This window comes from Brachycentrus maculatus, unplaced genomic scaffold, assembly GCF_059751285.1.
Source record: "Brachycentrus maculatus isolate JH-2025_06_01 unplaced genomic scaffold, ASM5975128v1 h1tg000147l, whole genome shotgun sequence".
In the NCBI taxonomy this organism is placed as follows: Eukaryota; Metazoa; Arthropoda; class Insecta; order Trichoptera; family Brachycentridae; genus Brachycentrus; species Brachycentrus maculatus.
The window spans coordinates 1,259,104-1,283,254 of record NW_028280900.1 but is presented as its reverse complement, the minus strand read 5'-3'; the positions used below and the strand labels follow the sequence as shown (position 1 = coordinate 1,283,254).

Below are 24,151 nucleotides of genomic sequence, written 5' to 3'. Positions count from 1 at the left end.
TAATTTTATTAACATTTTTGTGAAAAAATAAATAAGTAAAAATGACTAACCACAAAGTAAATGCTTTAAATATTAATAATATTCAGATATTTTGAAATTATTAAAGAAAACACTTGTTTTTTTACCTCTTGAGTTTATTTGTGACAACTAGTTTCGCAAGCTAAGCTTCCATCTTCAGGTCTAAATGTAAACTTTAATTTAAACCTGACGATGGAAGCTTAGCTTCCGAAACTAGTTGTCACAAATAAACTCAAGTGGTAAAAAAAACAAGTGTTTTCTTTAATAATTTCAAAAAGTCTTTATATTGCCCTGTATTTAGGCGCACTATACATATTTATATTAGTTCTAAAAAAAAACATGCATCAACGTTTCCATAGTTTTAGTGCCGGTCTTGTTTAGTCATTTTTCGATTGTTATTACTTTAGCGTTATCAGTTGTCCGCCGACGTATTGTAGTGGTTAGCACGTTTGGCTAGCTTGAGGTTCCAATTTCGATTGTAAGGGCGGTCAAATAAATAAATTAGATTGTGTACTTCAATATTTTATTGTATATTACCCTGGACTGGTACCCGAAGCGCAGGACTAATCACCTTGTCCTTATATAATCAAATTTTAAATTAACATTCGATATAATGCAGTGCCCCTTGCACCAATGAGTGCGTCAGAAGAAGAAGTTATCATTTTCTTATAATAAAAATATTACGTTATAACGCTCATTTGGTGCAACAATGGCGTAAGTAATTATACTTTTAGAAATATTACAGGAGATGCCATTCAGACGTTGTAGCAACAAAAATGATGCCATTTTACTCAATTCTACAATGACACTCGCGCCATTTCGCAGCATTTCCCCACAAAATCAATTCCGTCCATGTTTCTCCCGATGGAAATAGTCTTCCCGTTCATGTTGAAATATTTAACTTGTTTTTTTATTTATTTTAAAAGTGTAATTACGTCATTGTTGCACCAAATGAGCGATATGTACTATATTCATCAGCAACAGTGATTGATTCTTTGCGACACTTAATTTTAACTTTACTTTATATCTTATTTACTTATATTTATTTTTAATTAGTTTTACTTAGTAAATACCACTATTTCTTAAAATCTACTGTGACTTAAAATCTACTGATGCATTCCGCATCATTTTCAAATATCACATAAATATTACGAAACACGCGTCACAGTAGATTTTAAGAAATAATGGTACCTATTTACTAAGTAAAACTTTTATTAAAAAATGGATAGGTTCTACCACAAAGTGACTGCCGAATCAATTAATGAAATTAATTACATTTAATCTTAAGTTTACTTCTGTTTAGTAAAAAAATAACGTTCAACAAATATTTATTATTGTTCTTTTTAGCATCATTAGCTTTCTACTCGTAACAGTTACAGAAGTTATCTACATTCCTGTAGTTATCTACTTAGTTAATACGTACCTTTTCACTGTAATACTCGTACCAACCCTGAAATATAAAATACCGTCGCGTTATTTTTAAATAGTAAATCTGACTTACCTACTTTAACCTTTCCTTTCCGGTGCTAAAATAAAAATGCGCGTGCCGGTGTTGGGTAGTCACTACACAATAAAAAAATAGCGATTTTAAATCGGAAAAATACGGACATTCATATCTAAACCCCTTAATTTATTATAAATGAAGTCAAAAATAATAGTTTAGATTTATTTGCTGAAAACATAAAAAAAAACCATCTGTCAACGCTCACGGAACAAGCATAGGTCCACTCTAGTTGCAAGCTCAAGAGCTACTGACGACTGCCGCTAGCCGGAGGAAGACTGAGAACATTGAGCTTTGAGCTCCTCGCTCTTGCACAGTGCAAATATGCAAGAGTGAGATGCGAATATAGTGTCGCGCTTCCCGCACACTCTTCACGCGCTGTTTATACGCGAATTTTTTTACGATATTCAAAAAATACCTCCGATGTACCCGATAAATTCTGATTATTATTTACAACAATATTTAATATAAGAGTTTCTGCTTAATAAAAAGCTTCTTTACATCTCACCAATAGATGTTTCTAGTGATTCAAGAACAAGGTTTCTAAACTGGTTCATATATATAGAACTTCCAAGAATTTGAGTAGTGTGGTTGTCAATAATGGGTAGAATTGGTGAATGTTACACGTGTGTAAAGTGATCACTTAAACCAGCCTATGACGGTCGTCAGCCCCGTAAATGCCCAGACTTCCATATTCTTCATCTCTGATGAGATGTCTAAAAATAATCTGATTATTATTAATATAATTTTTTTAATCAATGCGTTAATATGTTATGGAAGAATACCTAAAATCTTAGCCTTGTATTTGTTATATTTATAGAGATATTGATGGTTATTAGAAGCAATGTGTACATGGTACACAACACCGGGAAGGGAGGGTTAATCATTCAAGCCCAACTCGCTTTGTTAGAGTATTACAGTATCTACTCAATGAATTAGGGCCACGCAGAATTTCACGCAATTTCTCAATTCAAACAGGAATAACTCAGAGAAAACCTTAAATAAAACAACATTGAATTTTATTTACACATGAACACTTTATTACGCTTAAATTATGCATATATTTTCATATGAATATAGTTAGTATTTAGTATTTCCACCTTTGGCAGAAATAACTGCCTCAATTCTTTTTGGCATACTTAAAATGCACTGTTTTATTATGTTTTTTATTTCTTCGTCTTCTGACCAATTTTTTTGAATATTTTTTTTTTGACAGTCTACTGTCGGATTTGGAAATGAGTAAACCTTATTTTTTAACATGCTCCATACGTTTTCTATAGGATTAAGGTCCGGAGAATTTCCAGGCCAGGGGAGCAAAGGCAGATTTTTGTTAGACAAAATTTTTATTATTGATTTAGCCCGGTGGCAAGGTGCCCCATCCTGCATGAAGGTGTATGGACCTTCTGTTGGGTCGAGTGTATGGTAGAAGGGCAATAAAATTCGTTCGAGGACCTGCTTATAGGAATTTTGGTTCATTGTTCCTTCCACGAAAAACAACGGCCCAAGTAAATTGTTAATAATACATGACCATATCATTGTTGCAGGGGGGTGTTTGATAACTTTTACCACACAGGCCTCATTGTAACGTTCCATTGGTGCTCTCCTGACGAATCGACGGCTCTCTGTCACGGCTTCTAACCGGCACTCATCACTAAAGATGACCTGAAAAATAATGAAAATTTAAGTTTAATTCAAATATATAAGTTTATTTACTAAAATGATATGTTGAAAATTCAATTTAAATAAATACCTTTTTCCAATCATCTACCGAGTAATTTCGATGTAGCCTGGCCCATTTTAATCGATCCGCTTTCATTCGTGGTGTCAATTTTGGTACTTTTACAGGGCGCCTGCATTTCAGATTTACTTCGTAAAGACGTCGCCTCAGTGTTGATACCGATATATTTATACCCTCTTCTTCCAATTTTATTTTTAATGTTTTAACTGATGCACTACGGTTTTTTAACGCACTTTGAACGATTTTTCGATCAGTCCTCGGTGTTGATTTTCTAATCCTACGACAGTTCTTTCGCCGATTGCTGGAGGCGGGTGACTGATTTTTTATTGATTTTGAAATTCTGTCCACTGTTTGATGAGAAACGTTTTCTTTTTTTGAAATTTCTCTATTAGATAGTATTCCTAATTTCAGTAGCACTATAACACTAGACTTTTTTTCCTCAGAAATGTCTTTACTTTTTCCCATTTTGTCTTTTTCAAAAAAAACACTTGTGTTTACAAAAAAAAATTATACTTTATGAACTAAAATTAAAAATTAAGTTTTTTTCACAAGACACGATAACTATATAACCTCTCTGAACAAAACAATAACCAGAACTCAAGAAACTTCACTAATAAATAAGATAGGACTAATTTTTGAACTTTCAACTATCTGTCTACCTGTGCTAATTAGGGACCTTTCTCAGAAAAAGGGTTTTAAATTTTGTAAAGGCTTAAATAATCCAGGTATATTTTACATATTATTGAAGGTAATATACATGATATTAGATGTCGATAGAAAACTTAAAGTATTTATGTAAAATAAATATAATAATCCAAAAGATTTCAGAGTATTCAAAAAAATAATGGGTGGCCCTAATTCATTGAGTAGATACTGTACAACCACTTTTCCACTCAATAATTTCGCTCTCTGTTGCTGCGGTGTGTTTATCAATGATTACTTTTTTATGCCTACCAACCTCCTTGTACGTACGTTCTCATTCGCTCGATGTTTCCAGGAAACGCTACCGGTTTTCTCACAGTACGTGCCTCGCTTCGCAATCAGACTTTCGTACTTTATTATGGCTGATCTGTACCTATGTGAACTTTGTGATATGTAACGATTTTATATTTAAAAAAAAATGTCTATACACTAATTACAGTAAACCCCCCTATAACGTTGACAAAGGTACCGTGTTATAGGAGGGAACTTTATATGGGTTATTCATGTTTTAAATTGTTTTTTTATTTTTTATTTTAAATTACTCATTTCAGTCTTTTCCGCTGGTTAAAATGTAAAAATTCAATTTAAAACATTAACCCCATATAAAGTTCCCTCCAATAATGTGGTACCTATCTCAACATAATAGGGGGGTTTAGTATATTGTTATATTTAAAATGTAAAATATACACTGGTTCTGAACTAAACCGTTTTCGAGCTACGTGAAATTTTGTAACTGGAATGGCGCAAATAACTGTTTTTTTTACTACTTTTTAATGTAGGTAACTGCTCTGTAAAATTTCCAAATAAAATAAATAATAATAATAAAAAATCTAAAGCCGTATTATACCTCAATGTTCAGAAGCGGAAAGAGTTTATATTCTACCCTTTCGGGAGTAAACCGATAATTTATCTTTGTATATTCTATATTTTGTATTTGATTAAATCTCGTTCTCACCACCAGACGTTCTGTAGATACAATTATGTTGACACAACTCTGATTATGTGAAAATCTTGTCGCCAATTAGGCGACAGGGTGTCGTTCTCCCCACCCGCTCGCGTCGAGTCGGTCGCCACCACGTCGCCAGCCGCACTCCCTTATAACATTATAATAAGTGTGGAGGTCCTCACCAAAACGTTACATTTTCATTATAAATGATTTAAAGTAATCAGGAATTGTAGCGTGTAAAATTGTTACGTTCTGGTGGGATTTGATGATTTCATATTGGTTTAACACAGGATTGGTCACGTTTAGATTAAGATTTCGATAGAATACAGTAAACGGAAGAGATTTGCATTTAAATGATTTATTGTGCGATATTGGAAATGTAACTTTTTAGTGAGGACCTCCACAGCTCGTCTCGAGGCCTCAACTCGCTAACCTTTCCTTGTAAATAATTTACCCTCGCTTAAATTCTTCCTCTCGCGATTAATTAATTAAACCATGTGTAATAATGTGGGTGTAATGTGAGTGTTCTGTTCTAACGAAGCGTCTGTATCTACAGCTAAATTTTATCACAAGAAACGGTTACGACAGGCGCCGTGGCGTAATTGGTTAGACGCTCGACTGCGAAACTGGCGTCGCGGGCTCGATTCCTGCCAATTGCAAAATAATTCAAGAAATATTCATTTTCTATTTGTCTTTTGAGTGTTTGTAATGTATTTTTCGCATTTACCTTCCCTATCCTTACTATCCTACCTGCAGACAAACTTCTAAAAATAGAGGCTTTGCGGGTTATTCAAAATAAATGCAAGAACTGATATTTATTTTAAACTCATGGGAATCGAAACCGGGACCTCCGACGAGGTGGCCAACGCGCTAATCACTTCACATTTTTTTATGAATATTTTTATTTCAATAAATTTTTATTTAGAAAATTTTTATTTCTATAAATTTCCTGTGTGAATGATTAGTTTCGCGCGAATCACGTGTGATTTCTTTCTGCCGACGATATGTGTATTTTTAGCACGTTTTTTCGATTTGAATTTTCGCCAATAAGTAGTGTTATCGGGCGCCGGCACTCGCTCTACGTAACATTTGCATAATATTATTGTAATTTGACGCGAAAACAAGGAGAAAAAAAAGCTCCTCTCGGGCACTTAGCACGGCGGCTGACGCACTGCGGATCGTTTTTTCTTGCGTTTCTTTACTGACCCAGTTGACCGAATGACGGTACAAAAAAAGTTTGGAGCTTCTCTAGCGTAATTTTTATAGGATGTTTTTATTTATTGATTTATCGGGGAAAAAACATGCGAAAACTGCTCACCCATCCCTTAAAATACATCCGTATATTGAACTATTGAAATTCAGAAATGGAATTTTCTAAAAGACGTTATATATTTTTCACATCTACCCTCTCTTAATCTCTCATCTTATCTGCAGACAAGCAGGGGTTTGGCAGGTTATTCCATTAAAAAAATACAGTTAAAAGACGCTAATATCTATTTTAACCCCCCACCCCCAGGAATCGAGACGGGGCCTCCAGCACGATAGCTAAACGCGCTAACCATTACACTACAGAGGTGGGAAAAATTCTACGAATACCAAACTTTTTTTTCGGCTATCATAACAAGTCCTTACGGGACCTGTACATATTAGCAGTATTTAAGTTACACAGGACTAATACTAGTTCTGATATGCAACCCCGAATGCCCTTACTATTGGCGCTATTCTCCTTTCCTGCTTAATAGCCTTCACCTGAGCTTCTTCACTTACGTCATCTGAATCCCGTGTTTTTCTTGTATCTGAAAATCTGGAGTGTAGGACTGATTACCCTACTTTCATATATAATTAACTCCGCGTCAATTTAATGCGGTGCCCTATGCACCATCAGGTCCGATTAAGGGTCAGAGAATCATTAGTTGTGTTGCAAGTAATTTTTGACTTGGTTTTACAGTTACGCATTGATGTTGAAAAAGAAATATAGTCCTGTATTCCAGATTTGTTCCTTTAAAAATATATTAAAGTAAATTTTCATGTAAAAGTGCGACAGAATGAAGGTCCGAATAGAGTTTGTGGGGACACACATGCTGAGCTCATATGTGTGCCCTCGGACTGAGTTTGTGATATACGATATCGAGGCAAATCTACAACCAGATGGGTGACTATTTCTTATTTATATATTATACTATTTTCCAATACTTATCATACATGATTTATTTTATATTGATTTATTTTTTAACATATTTCAACATAATTAAAGACGTTTATTGGGTAAAGAAATATAGAAGTCCGGATATTTACAGAGCTTTCGATCCATCATTGTCTGGTTTAAGTAATCACGCTATACACTGTGTAATATTTACCATTCTATCCATGATTGACGACCACATGACTTAAATTTCAAAAGGCTGTATATATGATGCAAGCAACAACTCTGTGATATCAAAACATAGCTCCGGGTGGAGCACAATGCAGCATTTGTGCACAAATATTTGGACACACTCAAATTATTGTGATTGAATACATGGTGTAAATAAGTATAATAAATAGAAAATGATATTTTTATGTCTTTCATAGTGTGTGAAATTTGGAAAATAATGTCGTATGCAATGAATGAGGTATTTTTGCTAATTAATTTAGTGTGTTTCCAGTTGTTGAGTTGACAGTTTGTTTTCCTCTATTCCAGAAATAGAATCAATGTGGAAGGAGCGACACACAAACAAGTGGTGGACTTGATCAAGTCCGGAGGGGATTGTCTCACATTGACAGTCATATCCGTAACGCAACAGGTTTGTAATCAATTTTTATACCGTTTTGATAAAGAACCATCCGTGTCTGGCACAGAGTCTGTGACACCTTTGATAATGCCCAGCATATGTTTTTTTCTTATCTTAAATTCTTTTGCATTTCACAATATATTATAATTACAAGTACATAAAAATATATAATATTAATACTAAAAAAGATCCCACAAAGGCATGGCCTGTGTGTTGGTATACATTTTATTTTAGGTTTTAATAAAAGGGCACTGGCAAGAATACAATAGAAATCAGAAATTAAATTAGATTAAAAGTGCTAATATAAACTACAAAAATTTTATTTTAACAGAAAACAAAACAATCAAAAAGATGAAAATGAAAAAAGTTAGCAAAGATGTACTATATGAGTTATATGTTTGAAAGAAGAAGGTACTTACAAGGTGTTTTTTTTTAAAGTAAATAATTTAAGCAAAATTTTAAATTTAAACAAACTTAGGTAATAAATGCCTATTTATATGTTCCCTCCATTGAGGTTTTTGTGTGCAAATAGTCTACATGATTTTCACAAAAAATAAATAAAATTAAAAGATTTTTTTTAAATATATTTTCCCTCCATTTAATTTTCATTTTTCAGTCCCTAAAAAAACGTAAAATACGGGGTTTCACTGTAAATCATCCATAGGGTGAATGATCTATTGTCTGTTATGTCATAAGCTCTGGGTTCCTCAGACTTCCATCTTCTTTTGCAAATAAATAATGGATGCTTCGTCTCAAGTTGGAGACATCTATAATATACGTATATTGATAGTTCATCCGTAGGGTGAATGATCCAGTGTCTGCTAACATATTATGATAACTGTACAGTTCATGTGTAAATCTGAGTTTGTAACAGCTTACTGATGGCGTATGAATAAATAAATAAATGTGTGACCACCGCTCATCCTTGCAGGAGGCGGAGCGACTGGAGCCGTGCGACGACGGGCCCGGCTACAGCTACGTGGACTACAGCGAGAAGCGCTCGCTGCCCATCTCCGTGCCGGACTACCAGTGCGTGGACCGCGCCGGCCAGAAGTACGTGGCCTTCAACATCTACATGGCCGGCAGGCACCTGTGCTCGCGGCGCTACCGCGAGTTTGCCAACCTGCACGCCTCACTCAAGAAGGAGTTTGCCGGTAACTTAGATCTTCTTACCCTTATGGTTATATCTTCTAACCCAATGGTGCATAGGGGACTACACCCTAAAGAAGCAGTGTTATTTTGATCGTTAAATACACCAAGGAAAGGTGATCAGCTTTGGGCTTCAGGTACCAGTCCGGGGTGATATTGAATAAATATTAAACCAAAAGTCATTAATATTTATTTTGACCTTTTTGGGAATCGAATCTGGGACCTCCAGTATGGTAGCGTAGCGCGCTAAGTACTACACTACGGAGGTTTACAAAGTTAGATCTTCTTACTTAATGTAAATTCTGTTGGGTTTCCGGGATATTCTACCAAAATGAAATATGGGGTATTTATTTCTTGGAAATTCTACTTTTCAAATGGAACACGATTATTCATCAGGACACAGTTAAGAATTGTGTCCTGAATTGTGATTCCTGAATGGTATTGTAAAACAGGAAAATCAAAGTGTGAAGAAAATACCTACTGGTCATCATCATACCCACTGGAAGAATCTATGTTTCTGATGTGCCTTCAACTTTGATTCTCGGAGTTGGGTAAACACAAAAAGTTGGAGGAATTAGCAGGACATGATGCTGTAGCCCCCCAAGGTTGTCCTCTTCAATAGTAACGGAACTACTGAAAAATTGATAAATAGTTACACATTAATAACCCAAAAAATGCTGACAGCCCCTGATACTTATCAACTGCTGCGAATAGAATCCAAAATTCTGTGAGTCGGAAAGAGCAGGAGAGGACTAAAGTGGGTGGTGACAACTCTCGGATTTTAACCGATGATATTGAATCAAACACCATAGGGAAAACTGATTTGGTTGTAAATTTGTGAATGTTACTTTTGAGGGCTGTTTCAAATATAGATGATTTTTCGTATTTTGATTCCACAATTTTTTACAGGTTTCAATTTCCCGAAAATTCCCGGGAAGTGGCCATTTGCTCTGAGCGAACAACAGTTAGATGCCAGAAGACGAGGTCTTGAACAGTATTTAGAGAAGGTACATTTTGATTGCTTTTCCATTTTTTTAGGTGAATTAAAAAGTTTATAAAATAAAACAATAGCTTTATGCCAACCACTTATAGCGGGTTGCTATTTTTGGTGATGGGCGACATGTTGCCGCGTTTCGTGATCACGCTAGGTGGTCACGTTTTAAGTATAATGAGGAAATGCCAGAATGAAATTCAAAGAATGTTTTACTCACAGTTAGTCCTTGTATTTATATAAGTGCGATTACACTGGAATCAGATAATTACAAAATACTTAATACTCTATAAATAAATTAAAGAAGCAAAATGAAAGTCGCAATAAAAACGTTCAATGATTTCAACGAACTAGGTAGCTCTCATCGCCTTTGCAATCAGCCCGCCTCGGCGTTGGTTTCGCTCGGAAATCTCCGTTAGAATTTGTCACGTTACGCGTCCTGTCAGCACTGCCAACTCGACGGTGTAGCTAGATCGCCTACAGCTTTTTTTCTATCAGTTTAAACTGAGGTTATTTTTTGAAGGCGAGATGCAGACATTTTTTGTCTGATTACGAAGGCTGCTACGATCAACATAGCCCAATTTTATCATGTAACTGTACAGAAGATATGTTTCATGGGGATTGTTTCTATACATTTAAAAAATATGAAGATTTAGCCATGTTTTAGTTCAGAATATCATGGTACCCATGGTTCTTTGTGTTGCACAAACTGTGCGTTAAATGCGCGATACGTATTACCGAAGGTGTCACAGACTGTACACCAACTGCGGATAAAGACTCACAAAGGTCTTATTTTATATAGATTCACACAACTTCCAGACAGATCCAGACAGACAGAAATGGATATTCAATAATGGACAAAATGGTGAAGTTTACACAGTGTACAAAATAATCACCAACAGCTAATGTCAGATCATAAGACCTGTGAATGTCCAGACTTCCATATTCCTATTGTATATAATGATGTTTCATCTCTGTTGAGTCATCTAATTACATATGTATAATTAGATTAAAATTAGACTAAAACATGTCTAGATACCAACCAGTATTAAAGTTTCAACGTATGGAGTCCATACAAACAATAAAATGATAATAACATCAAAACTTGATGTGATACAAGCTTGTCATCATATAGATATTGTATTCAATATTTGACTTAGTTAAACATTCTTATTAGAAAGATTAACTAAGTCAAAATCAGTCATCAAAATTCCAGTTACAAAATCATTGTTAGCCAGTGTTATAGTTTAGATATTTTATATTTTTCCATTTGCTCTGTTCAGGTGTGTGCGGTGCGGGTGATAGCGGAGTCAGACCACATCCAGGAGTTCCTGACGGACTCGGAGGACTCGGTGACTGCGTCCCCGGTGGACCTGAAGATTCTGCTGCCCGACCGGGAGGTGGTCACCGTCTCCGTGAAGAAGGCCACCAACGCCGAAGACGTCTACCGCGCCGTGGTGGACAAGATCGGCCTGTCCAAGGCCGTCGCCAAGTACTTCTACCTCTTCGAGATCATCGAATACAACTTCGGTGAGTCCATTCCTCTCAACTAATTGTCTTCATGGAACACCCAACCATTCTGCCAATACAATTGTGCTAAAATGTGAAAGACGAGATTTCAGTCTACCAGTTTCCAGACATCCCCATCTCTTTGTCTGGACAATCACTGCACTAGTACGCAAACAGCACTATAAACTACCACTACCCTTAACCTACATAAAATATTAATCACATGCGTTTTTAGTCCGACCGAAGACTAACATGCACTTAAAATGTTGAATCAAACAGAGAACTTAACAAAAAAGTAATTTGGTTTTCAATTTAAGAATTAATATTTTTGAGGATTTTTCCATATAATTGATTTCCATAACTCTTTATTTTGTTTTTCATTAATCGATTCGGCAGTCACTTTGTGGTAAAAATCTATCCATTTTTCACAAATGTTTTACTTAGTAAATACCATTATTTCTTAAAATCTACTGTGACACGTGTTTCGATGCATTCCGCATCATTTTCAAACACTGAATGTGACGCTAATTCTAAATTTTAGAGTTGGGTCCTTGGGACGTTGATCTGGGTCTTTATTTTGTATTTGATATTTTTGACTGTTTAAAACAAATGAAATAAGAAATGAAGAAACTATTTAATGTTTTAAGTTTGTTACTAGAAAGATTGTGACTCGGCTCTTAAGTTATTAGATCCACGAATTGTCCTGTAATTTCCTAACAATTATTCCTCAGACAATTATTATATTTGTTAATTTCCAGAAAGAAAATTACAACCGGAAGAATGTCCGCACGCTTTATACATCCAGAACTACTCCACGGCTTCCAGCAGCTGCCTCACCGTCAGGAAGTGGCTCTTCAACCTGGCCATCGAAGCCGAGTTGCTGAGGAACGATCCACAGGCTGCTAGCTTTGTCTTCTGGCAGGTAATTACCTACCGCATTCGCTATAATATTGTCAGACTTATCTATGTTTTTGGAAATATTTCAATACATTCATATTTATTCTGAGGCTATATTTTTCCCATAACTGTTCTGATATGACTTGCTCATACATTCGCATATGTTATTGTTATTAAAAATTAATGGTTCTCAACAAGATATGTATTATAATAGTTCATAAATAATATTAGTTTCTATATTGACACAACTTATGTGGGAGATGAGTTTTGCAGTCCGCCAATCGCCGTTTGCGGGAAACTGTAATCACAATTACCAAAAATTTTAGCACTGTAACGGGAGACTGTTTTTTTTGCTTATAATATTGCGATATTTAAGGTTTACAGTGACATCTATTGAATTTTCATTTAAGGTTTATGATAGGAGTCTCGGGACTGTCCAATAATAATAATAATAATAATAATTTGGATAATTTGTATAGCGCCATTTTCGTAAAATACTACCTCAAGGGCGCTTATAAAGACATAGATAATAATAATAATAATAGTATGATAATGATAATGATATACAAAAAATAAATGGATTAAAACGTCGTCAATCGGTCTCGGGCCGTCGAGTCTGGAGCGGGGAAAAGATGACAAATTAAAACGCCTTCCTCTTGATCCTATGGCCTGGAAAATGGCTAAGGTGTTGGGCAGGACGCCTTCTTGAGCGATGGTCGTCACGCTGGAGGGCAGCTTGTTGAGCTCCTCGTCATTGTGGATGGCCAACTTCCAACTTCCAGACTAGCACAGTCGGGTTCAACACAGTTCAAACGGGACTTCGCTTTTATCCTCTTTCGACGCCTTTCCGTTATCCGACATGATTGTTTTGTCTCTGAGGTTTTCGTAGTTCGATTTCATCAAATTTAACCGATTAAGCACACGTTCTAGGATCGTTATTGTCTTTGCACATTTTTACTGCAGTCATTTATTCCCGAGAAGGTAGGGGTTTCGGATGAATACACTATGGTCGTAACGTACCCTTAAGGGACTAACACAAAGCACTTTTTAACGCCCCATGGCCACATGTGTTCATTCGGCACAGATTCTTAGAAATACATTATACCGTTTAGGATTGCATTGCTATATTGAACGACGCAATGATATTCTTGATGCACTTTCATCAGTAAACAGCTAACCTTTGTAAAATTATAACTTTTAACCATTTCAAGTTAATACCAATCACAATATTTATAGATGAGCAAAAAATTACAGGCTTGAGATGTAAATGTCCTGAGAAAAGTAAATAAATGATGGAGCGTGGTTCCTCAGGAGCCGCGTCGGGCGCTCGAGGAACCCACACCAACTCTTACCAGTAGTACCACTCTTAAGTAAAATAACGATTTTTTTAATATATTGTTAGTGCATTATTACTTTCAGTTTTTATTTTAAAATTAATAAGTGGACATGAGAAACTAATTCTTAAAAACATCATAATATGTATTTGTAGGTAAGTGTTAATATAGGGTGTTGTTTTTAGTGGTATACAAATTCAAAATTTCCGCAATGAATTTATTGTGGCATCCGCCGTGTGGCATGTTGCGCCATCTTGTTGAAACCACAGTTTTGTCACATCAATGCCATTCAACTGAGGTACGAAGAAGTCAGTAATCATGGTTCTGCAGCGCTCTCGGCCAGAAGGCCAGCATCGTCTTTAAAAAAATATGGGCCAATGATTCCACCTGCCCATAAAGCACACCAAACAGTGACTTTTAATGGGTGTAAGGGCATCTTGATAAAGCTTATGGGTTTTGGGTTTTCTCCGCTCCAAATATTGGGTATTGGTAGGTGGTGTATGTATGGTACATGTAGCGTGACTAATTGTGTCCCTGTTGGCTTGCAGGCAGTGGAGGAGGTGAACCGCGGCACGTGCGCGGCGGGGGAGCGGCTGTACCAGCTGAAGGCTCTGCAGGACCTCTCCCGCTGCAGCGAGTACCTGGCGCTGGCGCGCACGCTGCCCGGCTACGGGCGCGCGCACCTGCCGCCCTGCCAGACCGACTCCCGCAAGGAGGGCAAGCTGGTGCCCACCGTAGGTGAGTACAACCGCCCAACCAAACCAGCAAACTGGTCACTGCGTCACATCCGCAGCAATTTTTACTATATTGTTTATATGAAGGCAAGATGATCACTTCTGTGCTTCAGGTACTTCTTCTTACCCTTATTCCCACCCGATGGTGCATATGGCACTGCATGACATTGACACAATGATCAAGGCAAGATGATCACTCCCGCTTTCCTTTTTTTGTCTCAATCCTGTGGATCGGTATGCAGCAACAAGTGACACCTCCTTTGCCACTCCGGTCTATTCTGCAAAACCCTCTTCAGCTCCTCATACGTCGAACAACCCATGTCCTCGTATAAGTCGCAAAGATGCGGGCGTCCTCTGGCGTTTGTTCCCTCTTTTATCAGGTGCAGGAAACCCTTCTGTCTCAACACGTGACCGATCCATTTGGCATGGCTCTTCGAGATAGTCACAAAAAATTAAATAAATATTAAAGTGAAAAAAACACATATCGCTCTGCAACAATGACGTAACTACACTTTTTTAAAGTCAAATATGTCAAAATGTGCGGAAAGACTATTTAAATCGGGAGGAACATGGACAAAATTGATTTTGTGATGAAATTTTGCAAGACGGTGCGAGTGTCATTTGTAGAATTGAGTATAATGGCGCCATTTCTATTGCTACAATGTCTGAATGGCATCTCCTGTAATATTTCTAAAAGTGTAATTACGCCATTGTTGCACCAAATGAGCGATATTTTAACTATGGGAGGTCCCGGGTTCGGTAGCCAAATGTGCTTACCATTACCGGAGACGGAGGTGGGTATGTAAACTCTGCAGTAACAGGGGACAGAGCCTGGCCGCTGTATAGCCCTGTTAGGTAATGTCGGCCCCGCGTTGCAGGGTTCTCGTCGCTGGCGCTGGTGGCGTGCCGGGCGGACGGCAGCCCCGAGGTGCCGGCGCAGGTGGTGGAGGTGGTGCCGCAGCAGTGGGAGGTGGACGCGGCAGCGGGCTGCCTGCGCGTGCACTGCAAGCGCCCCGACCGCCCCCCGCGCTGCCTCAACATCTACACGCCATACGTGAGTACACATCCATCCACCGAATACTACATCAAACAAAATTATACACTTATATTTATTTACGGTTCGCAAACAAAAAAAAACACATTACAAGAAATGAAATACAGTGCAATACAAATTGTTTAAATGTTTTTCATCAATTAGATGAGAACACAACAAATTTACAGAAACAAATAAAAGTATAGGTTAAATGCATATATAAAGAAAGAATAGAAATGCGGTCGTAAGAAAAAAAGAGTTTTAACAATAAAAAATAATGAATGAATGAAGCGAGGTAAAATAAAGGGAATTTGTTAGCGATCAAGAATTAGTATATTAAGAATTGTGAAATAGTTTTTTTCTTGTGCCATTTTTTACAAATCAGATGAAAATAGTACAAAAAAAGGTTGAAAAAAAAAACTCTTCCAAAAATCCGCGCAGAAAAACAGAAGAGTTCCTTGAATACAATCACCCAAACTGTAAAAATTATATATTAAAAAAAAACTTTATTTTAAGTGTAACAGTCCATTTCAAGACATGTTGCTTCATAGATATAAATTTGCCAATGTGCATATATATTCTGCGCAAAAAGTTTGATAAAATATGAATATTTTTGTGGTTTTCAGTTCCAGTATCTCAGTGACTGTCTGGATAGAATAGCGGAAGAGGCCAAGTGGGTGGACACGGGAGAGTAGCGTCGCTATCATCTCTCTCCTCTCACCCCTCCACAGAGCCAACCTAGAACAATTACTGTCCATCCCCCCCCTCTACCCCCCTACCCCCCGTACCCCTTCACCACACAATCATCTTTATTTTACTGACTGAATTTTTTATTTATATATCATCTAAGGGTCAACGACAAAAATACATGCAAATGTGTGTTCTCTCTATGATCATTCCTCTGTAGAAACAATAAAAGTGGTATTGGATAAGAAATTTCAGTATTTTTTTTAACAATTTGGCTTATGGATCATTTGGGTTAATTCTCATAGTACTGTAAATGTGAAAAGTATATATATATAAAACAAGTAATTTTGTTAAAATGAGAATGTGTAATATTTTAACATTTTTTGTAAATGGATTAATACTCTTTATTCTAAGGTGTCATTATAATGCAGCTTCAATTTATTAATGTTAAAGACTAATGGCGCCATGTAGAATGACACGCAAGACACTAATCAAAGATAGTATAAAATTAAATCGGGTCTTTCTATTTGAACCGAGGTGCATTATGTGAAGAAAAAAAAAATTGTGGTAACCGATTTTGCAATTGCAGTACAAGACGTCGTTTACTTTTGACATTTGTGACTCTCACTATCATACTCCAGTTTTACTCTACAAAGCATTCATGACATTTCGTGTGAGACGTTAAATTTGTTGACAATTCAACACAAAGAAAATCATGCATTAATAAATGACACCTAGGTATTGACAAAAATAAAAGTAAACAATTTAATTTCTTTAATTAAATCACTTTTTTATATGTACTTTTAATTTAATTTATTCTTCTGATAATTTCCGAGTTTGTGAATTGCCCCAAATGATGGCAGACAGTAAAATGTTAAAATTTAAATATTTTTACAGTAAATTCCGTTTCAATCAAGTTTACACATATAATAAAACATTTTGTAGCACAATAAAAACCATGTTTTAAAAATTATGCAAACAATGTAATTTGCTCATGATATTATTAGCATGTTGCCCAAACTTCATTGGAATTAATATTTTTATTTAAAAAAAATTGCGTGACAAAGAGTTACATGTCCCGAGCATACTGCAAAAATTGACCCAGTCTAGCCGCGTAATTTTGACATAGTTCATTTAAATTTGTTTGCCAAATTTATTTATACTATTGCTCTGATATTCTAGTTTTAGGTTTTAAACTTTTTTTTGGACTTAAAACCGTGATTCAGAAATAATGAAGTACTTAGCCGCGGCAACTGCTTTAATCCTTTGCCCGCGGCTGACAAACGTCTGTGATGCGAGTGAATCAATTTTCGCAGAATGCTTACAATATTCAATGCGTGATATTTGGCGCAGATATTTATTTTAAAATTCATGTATTCAAATTACTTTGAAATAAATACGGACAAACACGATACGGATTAGTTTTTAAACTTTATTTGATTCGTTCTCTAAGGTTATTATTCTGATATTGTATTTTATTTGGCTGTGTTACTTGCAAAATGTGCTCATTGATGTCATAGTGATCCGTGGTAACACTGGCCAGAAATATATAAGTACTAAAAATACCATTTTGCAGGTATGTTAGAACCAATTTGTTTCAATTTAATCACACCTCCGTCACTTAACATCAAAATCTTGATTTTTCATTCACATAAATGTAGACAAAAATTTACAGTCGCGAAAGAAAAGTGTATCTGAAATGGAAAAAGTCTGAAGAATTACACTTTATTCCCCTAATTTCCGACTTAGTTACTGTTATGATAGATACCGAATGTTGCGTAAAAAATACCTCCAGTACAGATTTTCTATATTTTTGGTCACATTTTACTAAATAAAGAATATTGTTTTATCTTTATCATTGTATTAATATGTTGTAATATTTTTTTTAGTGTACCTATCATCATTTGTGATTATCTATTGTCATTTTTTGTGCATAATTCACTAACTAGCAAATGCTGCGGTGACCCCTCTTGAAACAAATGACAAAATTAATTAGTTTTACTACTTTGAATTGCACATAAATTTATAATTCAAATATGAGTTTGTATTATAATTTTTTTGCTATGCGGAGAGAAAGGGCATCACAGCGATTGTTGATTGCTGACTTCTGGCTGAACGGTGACTTTATACGAGTTGACAGTTCAAGCGAGCACTTGTCGCTGACCAATATTATACTTCTTTTTACCTGACCAAATAATCATGCACTTTTTTTAGATTTCGAGCTCTCTTCAATAGCGGGAATTCAGGCGTTTACTTTAAATGCATATAAATAATTCTTCTTTGATTTTTTGATGTTTAAAATATAAATACGGGGGATTGTTTGTGATACGATATAAATATGTCTCTTGTGTGACTATCACCAATAAGGGTATCATTTTCCGGGACCCAGGCTTAAATTTTTTAGAATCGGTTATTCAATATTTTCACTTAAAACATGACTTATTATTCGAACTGTGAATGTGACACAAAATAAAATTAGTTTGCTCAGCAGTGATCATTTTAAATTATACTTGGTACACGAATAGCATTATGTATAAGGAAATTGCGTTACAAAATAATTAAATTGTTGTAAAAACAGCTATTAAGAAGAATTTTAGAGAAAAGTAATTGCAAATGATTTATTTACGTATAAAATACTTGATTCGAGCAAAACATCTATATTTTGTACTGTTGAAAATAATATAAAATTATCACTCGAAGACTTCTTTCAATTTAATGATAAATTTTTTATCAAAAAGGGTAATTTCTACTTAAATTTTTAAAGAAAAAAATAAATTATACTTTTGTTATTATGCCACCATATTGTCGTGTGACATGAAAAATTATATAAATTAATCATTAAACTGGGTTACGTTTTAATATCTTGTGTATTTAAATTAATGTATTGTATAAAGTTTACTTCTGTAATTGAGGAAAATTGTTTCACGAATCTTCTAGTATTAATAATGATCTTTATAATTATACAATGCTAGTTTATAAAATTAAAGTTTAAGGGAGCATTCGGAATATTTGTTTTTAATACAGGCATCTCTTGTTATCTTCAGAGGCTATATTGCAAATTAGATCAATTGTGGATTCCATACAATATGTCTTAGTATTTCCTTGTTACGTAATATGCCAAACACGCTCAGTTGTGTGTGAGAGTACATGACACTATTAATGAAATATGGCATGCCCATTCTATTCAGACTGCCATCTGTCCGTCAGTTTTCTCACTAATTGCCAACTGGTGAGGATATCAGCTCATATCTTGTAAGCCACTTATCACACTATGGACGGGAAAGGTATTTCTACCCGTTCGGTTGATTGATGCTTAAGGACGGGAAGGGTATTTTTAAGTCAGAATAGAAGGAATTATGTACATATTTGATGTTTTTATATGAATATTATGTACCAATCTCTTTGTTGTGGTCTTAACTCTATTTACATAATTATCAAATCCAGTCGCCAGCGGTACGCAGGCGTAAAAAAAACACTCGTCCCAAGTGTGTTAGTAAAATAATTGTGTAGGAGCGACTAAAAACTCCTTTTGGTCTTTTATTTGGCATAATGTAATTTTTTTAAACCAAGTATAACTCCAAATCTATATATTTTGCAGTTTATTGCCTTCCTACTATTTTTTTTAATAATATTGCTATTATCATAAATGATATGCTTAATTTGGAATTATTTTAAATTTGTAATTCTCTTTTGTATACTTTCCTTTTTTGTTAATTTTCTAACTGCTGGCTGCATATAACAGTAGCAAGTATATATGTATTCACTTTGTTTCGTATGCCTATGAAAATATATGTATATTTTAACCAAGTTTAAGGAATTTATTTTTGATATTGCTTGTCTGTAAATATTTGAAACCGCAGATGGCAAGGGATGTCTGTATACTTGATGTGTATAAAATATGAGGTATTGGTACGACCGACTTTATTATTGTAAATTTTTATGTCCTCTGCAAAAATACAAAATGATATAACCGCCGAAAAAATTGATTTTGAAAACCAAACAAAAACTCACCTAACCTAAGCAAAATGCTAAAATAATGTCTTTTTCATAGCAAGTATAAAATCACATTATGTGATTTATCATTTATGGGATCATTTAACGTATTTACGCAGTACCATTACCAAAAAAAAATTTTTACCGACACGCAGTGGGAATGGAGTTTGTAGCGGTTATGTCAGTTTGCAAATTTGTCATTGATATGTTAGGGAGACCGATGTTATGTTCCCTCAGTCCGGAATCGATAGCCGGAGTGTGAAAATAAAATCGATTTAACTTTTAGAAAAATGTGTCATTGTTATTAGAGTTACTATTAACAGTTTAACTTTAATGTTAACAAATTTCTATTGTATTTTGAAAAAAACCTTTTTACATAGCTTGGTGAATGTGAATGCACCGTGTTTGAAAAATACACCACTATATATATATATATATATATTTGTAGACCCCGATTATACTTAAATTTATGGAGATACGTGATGTAAAACTTCCTGGAGTGATGCGAGAACAAAAGTTATTTTTACCATTGAGTTTCAACGCCGGTTCGGACAAATCATGTTATGGCGATACGACACAGTTCCCCATACGCCACTGGGTGAGGTGAATGAGGGTTAGATAAAGAGAAAATAAGAAATGTATGTTCAAAGTCACAAATTTTCTCAGTCTCATTTCTTGACACGCTTAAGGAGGCAATGCCTAAAAAACATAACATAATAAATAAAGACTGCGGTAAAAAAGGTTGTATGTACCGTGGTCATCACTTATTGTACTATGTTTTTTTTTCTGGGTTCATTAGGTAAGATTGTAGGAATAAGGATAAGCCTATATATGAGAAAGTATTACATGCATAAATTAGACTGGGCCGGGTTTCTGTTTTATTATTATTGAGATCAATTTATTTATTTAGAGTGGGTTTCTTATTTTCACAAGCGGAGAAAGGTGGATAGTGGCGGGTCACGTATAAATCCTCCTTTTAGTGCAAAGACACGACTCCTTTTATTAAACGGTTTATTGGAATTGCTCCATATCATTTGTGCGGGGTCCGCTTCGGGTGATTTATTTATTTATTTACAAGCATCCCCGGGGGATGTTTTTTTCTTCTTCATTTCATCAGAAGTTTTGGCATCAATTACTTATTTTACCATTGCTTTGGGTAATTCTAAGCTTTGTTTTAACACCCTCATTTATGTCTGAAACCCTAGTACTTATATCGCAACTGTAACTGGCTAGCGTAACAAAAAGCGAAACATCCTTGTTCTTCCAGTCATGCCACCTATGGAACTGTCCACTTTTTTCACAATTAAATGTACTTTAAGAAGTTTCGCTTCAGGAATACTGGTCAAAGTCTCTTTTAAAAAATAAAGAAGTTATTTAAATAATTTTGATTTGAGTAAAAATCACATATAAACACTGGTGACCTTTCTCTGCTGTCCGATTACCTTGTATTTGGGTTTTCCTCTTTTTTTTAAGTTTATGCTTTGAGCAATAATGTTTGGTGCGTGTTTGAGCAAAGAAAGGTCATTACAGCGATTGTTAGTGATATTTTCGCCCGAATGGTGAAGTGAGATATGTACCCGCATAGGTGTATTCGTTAAACTGTGTATTAGGCCAATCAGATCCCCCATAATGGTATATTAATGTGATAAATTTTTAGAATGTATTTAATATGTTAACAAACATTGTATCTGCTTGGCGCAGTCAAAATTGCCATCTTATTTTAGAGATTCGATATAAAGTTATAGTTAAAAGTAAGAGGAACAAATCTTGTGTTTTTTAGATGGATAAAACTGAGTTTTTTGTTGTTGTGTTTTTTGCTAGTTGCAATCACTCACGTATTAGAATATTGTGTAATAATTATGTATTTTCAGTATTGTTTTAAAAAGTGGCGGACGTAAATAGATTTAGATTTTTGTTTTCCATATTTTTCTGCGAGTTTATAAATTTTTAAAGACAATCATTTATACTAAACGAATAAAGGGAAAAAAATCATTATAACTAAATGAAATTGATTACATAACACTGAAGGACATTTATATTAGAGACATGTGTACTTACATCATTATTATGAAATGTTTCTATTTTATCTATGATATTTAATGATCATGACGTGAAAACAAATTATTATGAGGGAAGCTACGAGGAGACAGGAATTGCAAGGTATATTAAGTAGATTTTTAACAAAGGCTCTGCAGACAATTTCCAGCATCTTGCTGGAGTGAACAATCACTTATTTCTTTTGACCCATCTGGAAATCACACTTGAATTCGAAGGAGGACTTTTTTTAGCTCATAGATGATAAACAATGAACAATTATCTCCAATCAGTGTGTACTGTAACAAATTCTATTGAACAAATTCTCTATGGTTCTCGAACGATGGTCATTTTAAAGTAAAAATTATCATTTTCCATGGACGGATTATGGAGGCTACTGAGGGTGAGCCTTAATTTACCTTGTTTTTGATTGTCTATTAGTTGTGTAATAAACACCTCACTTTCCGCCATCTGCCGTTGCAATCTTAAAACTTCACACAAGTCCCGCTTTAAAAGGTTGTTGGATAGGATATCTCAGTGGACAGGATGTCAGAAGTATCCAGTTTTATCTGTGTATCAGTTGTATCAGTCCTTATCTGTGATACAATGTCTTTTCCTTTGATATAATGATTTTTCTCTTATAATTTGTCAAATATTGTACATCTGGTGTGTGTTTCATAGAAAATAGTAATTTTTCTTTTTTATCAAGTGAGCCTTGAGACTTTTATTAGTCTCACATCCACATCTATTTTCTTTTTCTATGGCGGCTTTTTTAACCTCAGAATACTAAACATATTTTATAGCCGGATATATCGTAGTCGTACAGGAGAAAGTGACCAACTAACAAAACATAAAATGTTCAATAGGGCCATTTAAATCACTTTGGTTGGCAAGAAAATAAACATCAATGCAATTAGTTATTTTTAACAAGTCAATATTCTTATACTTCCAAGTTTAAAATCCTTTGGAATTTTTTTCAGAGCAATATTAAGCTAGTAAGATATCAAATAGTCAATCATCACGTTTTTGTATAAAATGCACTTGGTCACTTTCTCTTGTATGACTACAATATGTGAAGGTTTTTTTTCTTATTAAATATAAAAACATATTTAGATTTTTTTATTATTTAACTTCTCGAAAATGTAATAATGCAATATTTATCTGATTATTTTTCATTTATTTCCATAAACTCTTAATATTAAAAAAAATGTATTTTTATTATGACTCTCTGTCGCCTCTCCGACGACCCTTAGTACTCTGGAGTATTCTGGGATTATTTACTCAAAATGTTGAAATAAATTATACACACACGGACACAGACATATATGTGTGTGTGTGTTTGTGTGTGTATTTAACATTAAATTTAAGAAAATCTCAACACATTCCTTTTGTTTGTAACCTTTTTGGGGATGTTGTACTCTGTTCCCAGAATGTGTGTGTTCCTTAATGTAGATTAGCCTTATGCGATGCAATATTAGAGAATAGTTCTAACATGTAATGTATCCAGCCACAGTACTACGGTATGCACATATACTTGCAGCAGGATATCCTAGTTGATAACATGTATATTATCATAATTATTACAAATCATATATATATATATTTACTTATAAAATAAGGAAATTAAATAAATTTATGTTAACGAAACCTGTTTTTATTTCTGATTTCAAAAATGCATACATATTTTTCTCAAACCATTAAATCCATAGGGCGTTTGTCCACTACACGGGATTTCACCGTCCGGTTTTGAAAAATGAAAATGAAACGACAGTTTAGTGTGATCGAATTTATGCGCAACGTGTTCACGCACCGATCTGAAGAAAGATGGACAAAAGCACAAGCCAATCCAAGCCAATCATCTGTTTTATTTGGTAACGTCAGTTGTGCCGTCAGTGCCGGACGGTAAAATTCCGTGTAATTCCGTGTATTGCACAAACGCCCTTACTGCTTAGGATTAGAAGCAGTGGAGTTTGGCGTGACATCATTTTTATTTTTCAAACTCAGTGTCGAGTTTGGCCACATTACGTTTTGCAATTTCTAAAAAAATATAAATCAAATGATTTATACACACTCTACAATTTTCCAATACAAAACTAATGTGAGTTTTTTGTTGT

At 34.9% G+C, this 24,151-nt stretch overlaps 1 protein-coding gene across 2 annotated transcripts in view; it reads left to right on the top strand.

Annotated features, from left to right (window-relative positions):
- Snx27 (sorting nexin 27) overlaps nt 1-20,141 on the top strand; it is a 35,550-nt gene extending 15,409 nt beyond the window's left edge. For both annotated transcript variants that reach the window (XM_088261055.1, XM_088261056.1), the window contains exons 2-9: nt 7,586-7,688; nt 8,608-8,830; nt 9,735-9,832; nt 11,100-11,346; nt 12,084-12,247; nt 14,105-14,294; nt 15,169-15,344; nt 15,950-20,141. In XM_088261055.1, coding sequence (XP_088117181.1) covers nt 7,586-7,688; nt 8,608-8,830; nt 9,735-9,832; nt 11,100-11,346; nt 12,084-12,247; nt 14,105-14,294; nt 15,169-15,344; nt 15,950-16,018 — 1,270 coding nt within the window. In that variant the 3' untranslated portion in view covers nt 16,019-20,141. The remainder of the gene's footprint in view (nt 1-7,585; nt 7,689-8,607; nt 8,831-9,734; nt 9,833-11,099; nt 11,347-12,083; nt 12,248-14,104; nt 14,295-15,168; nt 15,345-15,949) is intronic.
- Nucleotides 20,142-24,151: the final 4,010 nt, after the last annotated feature.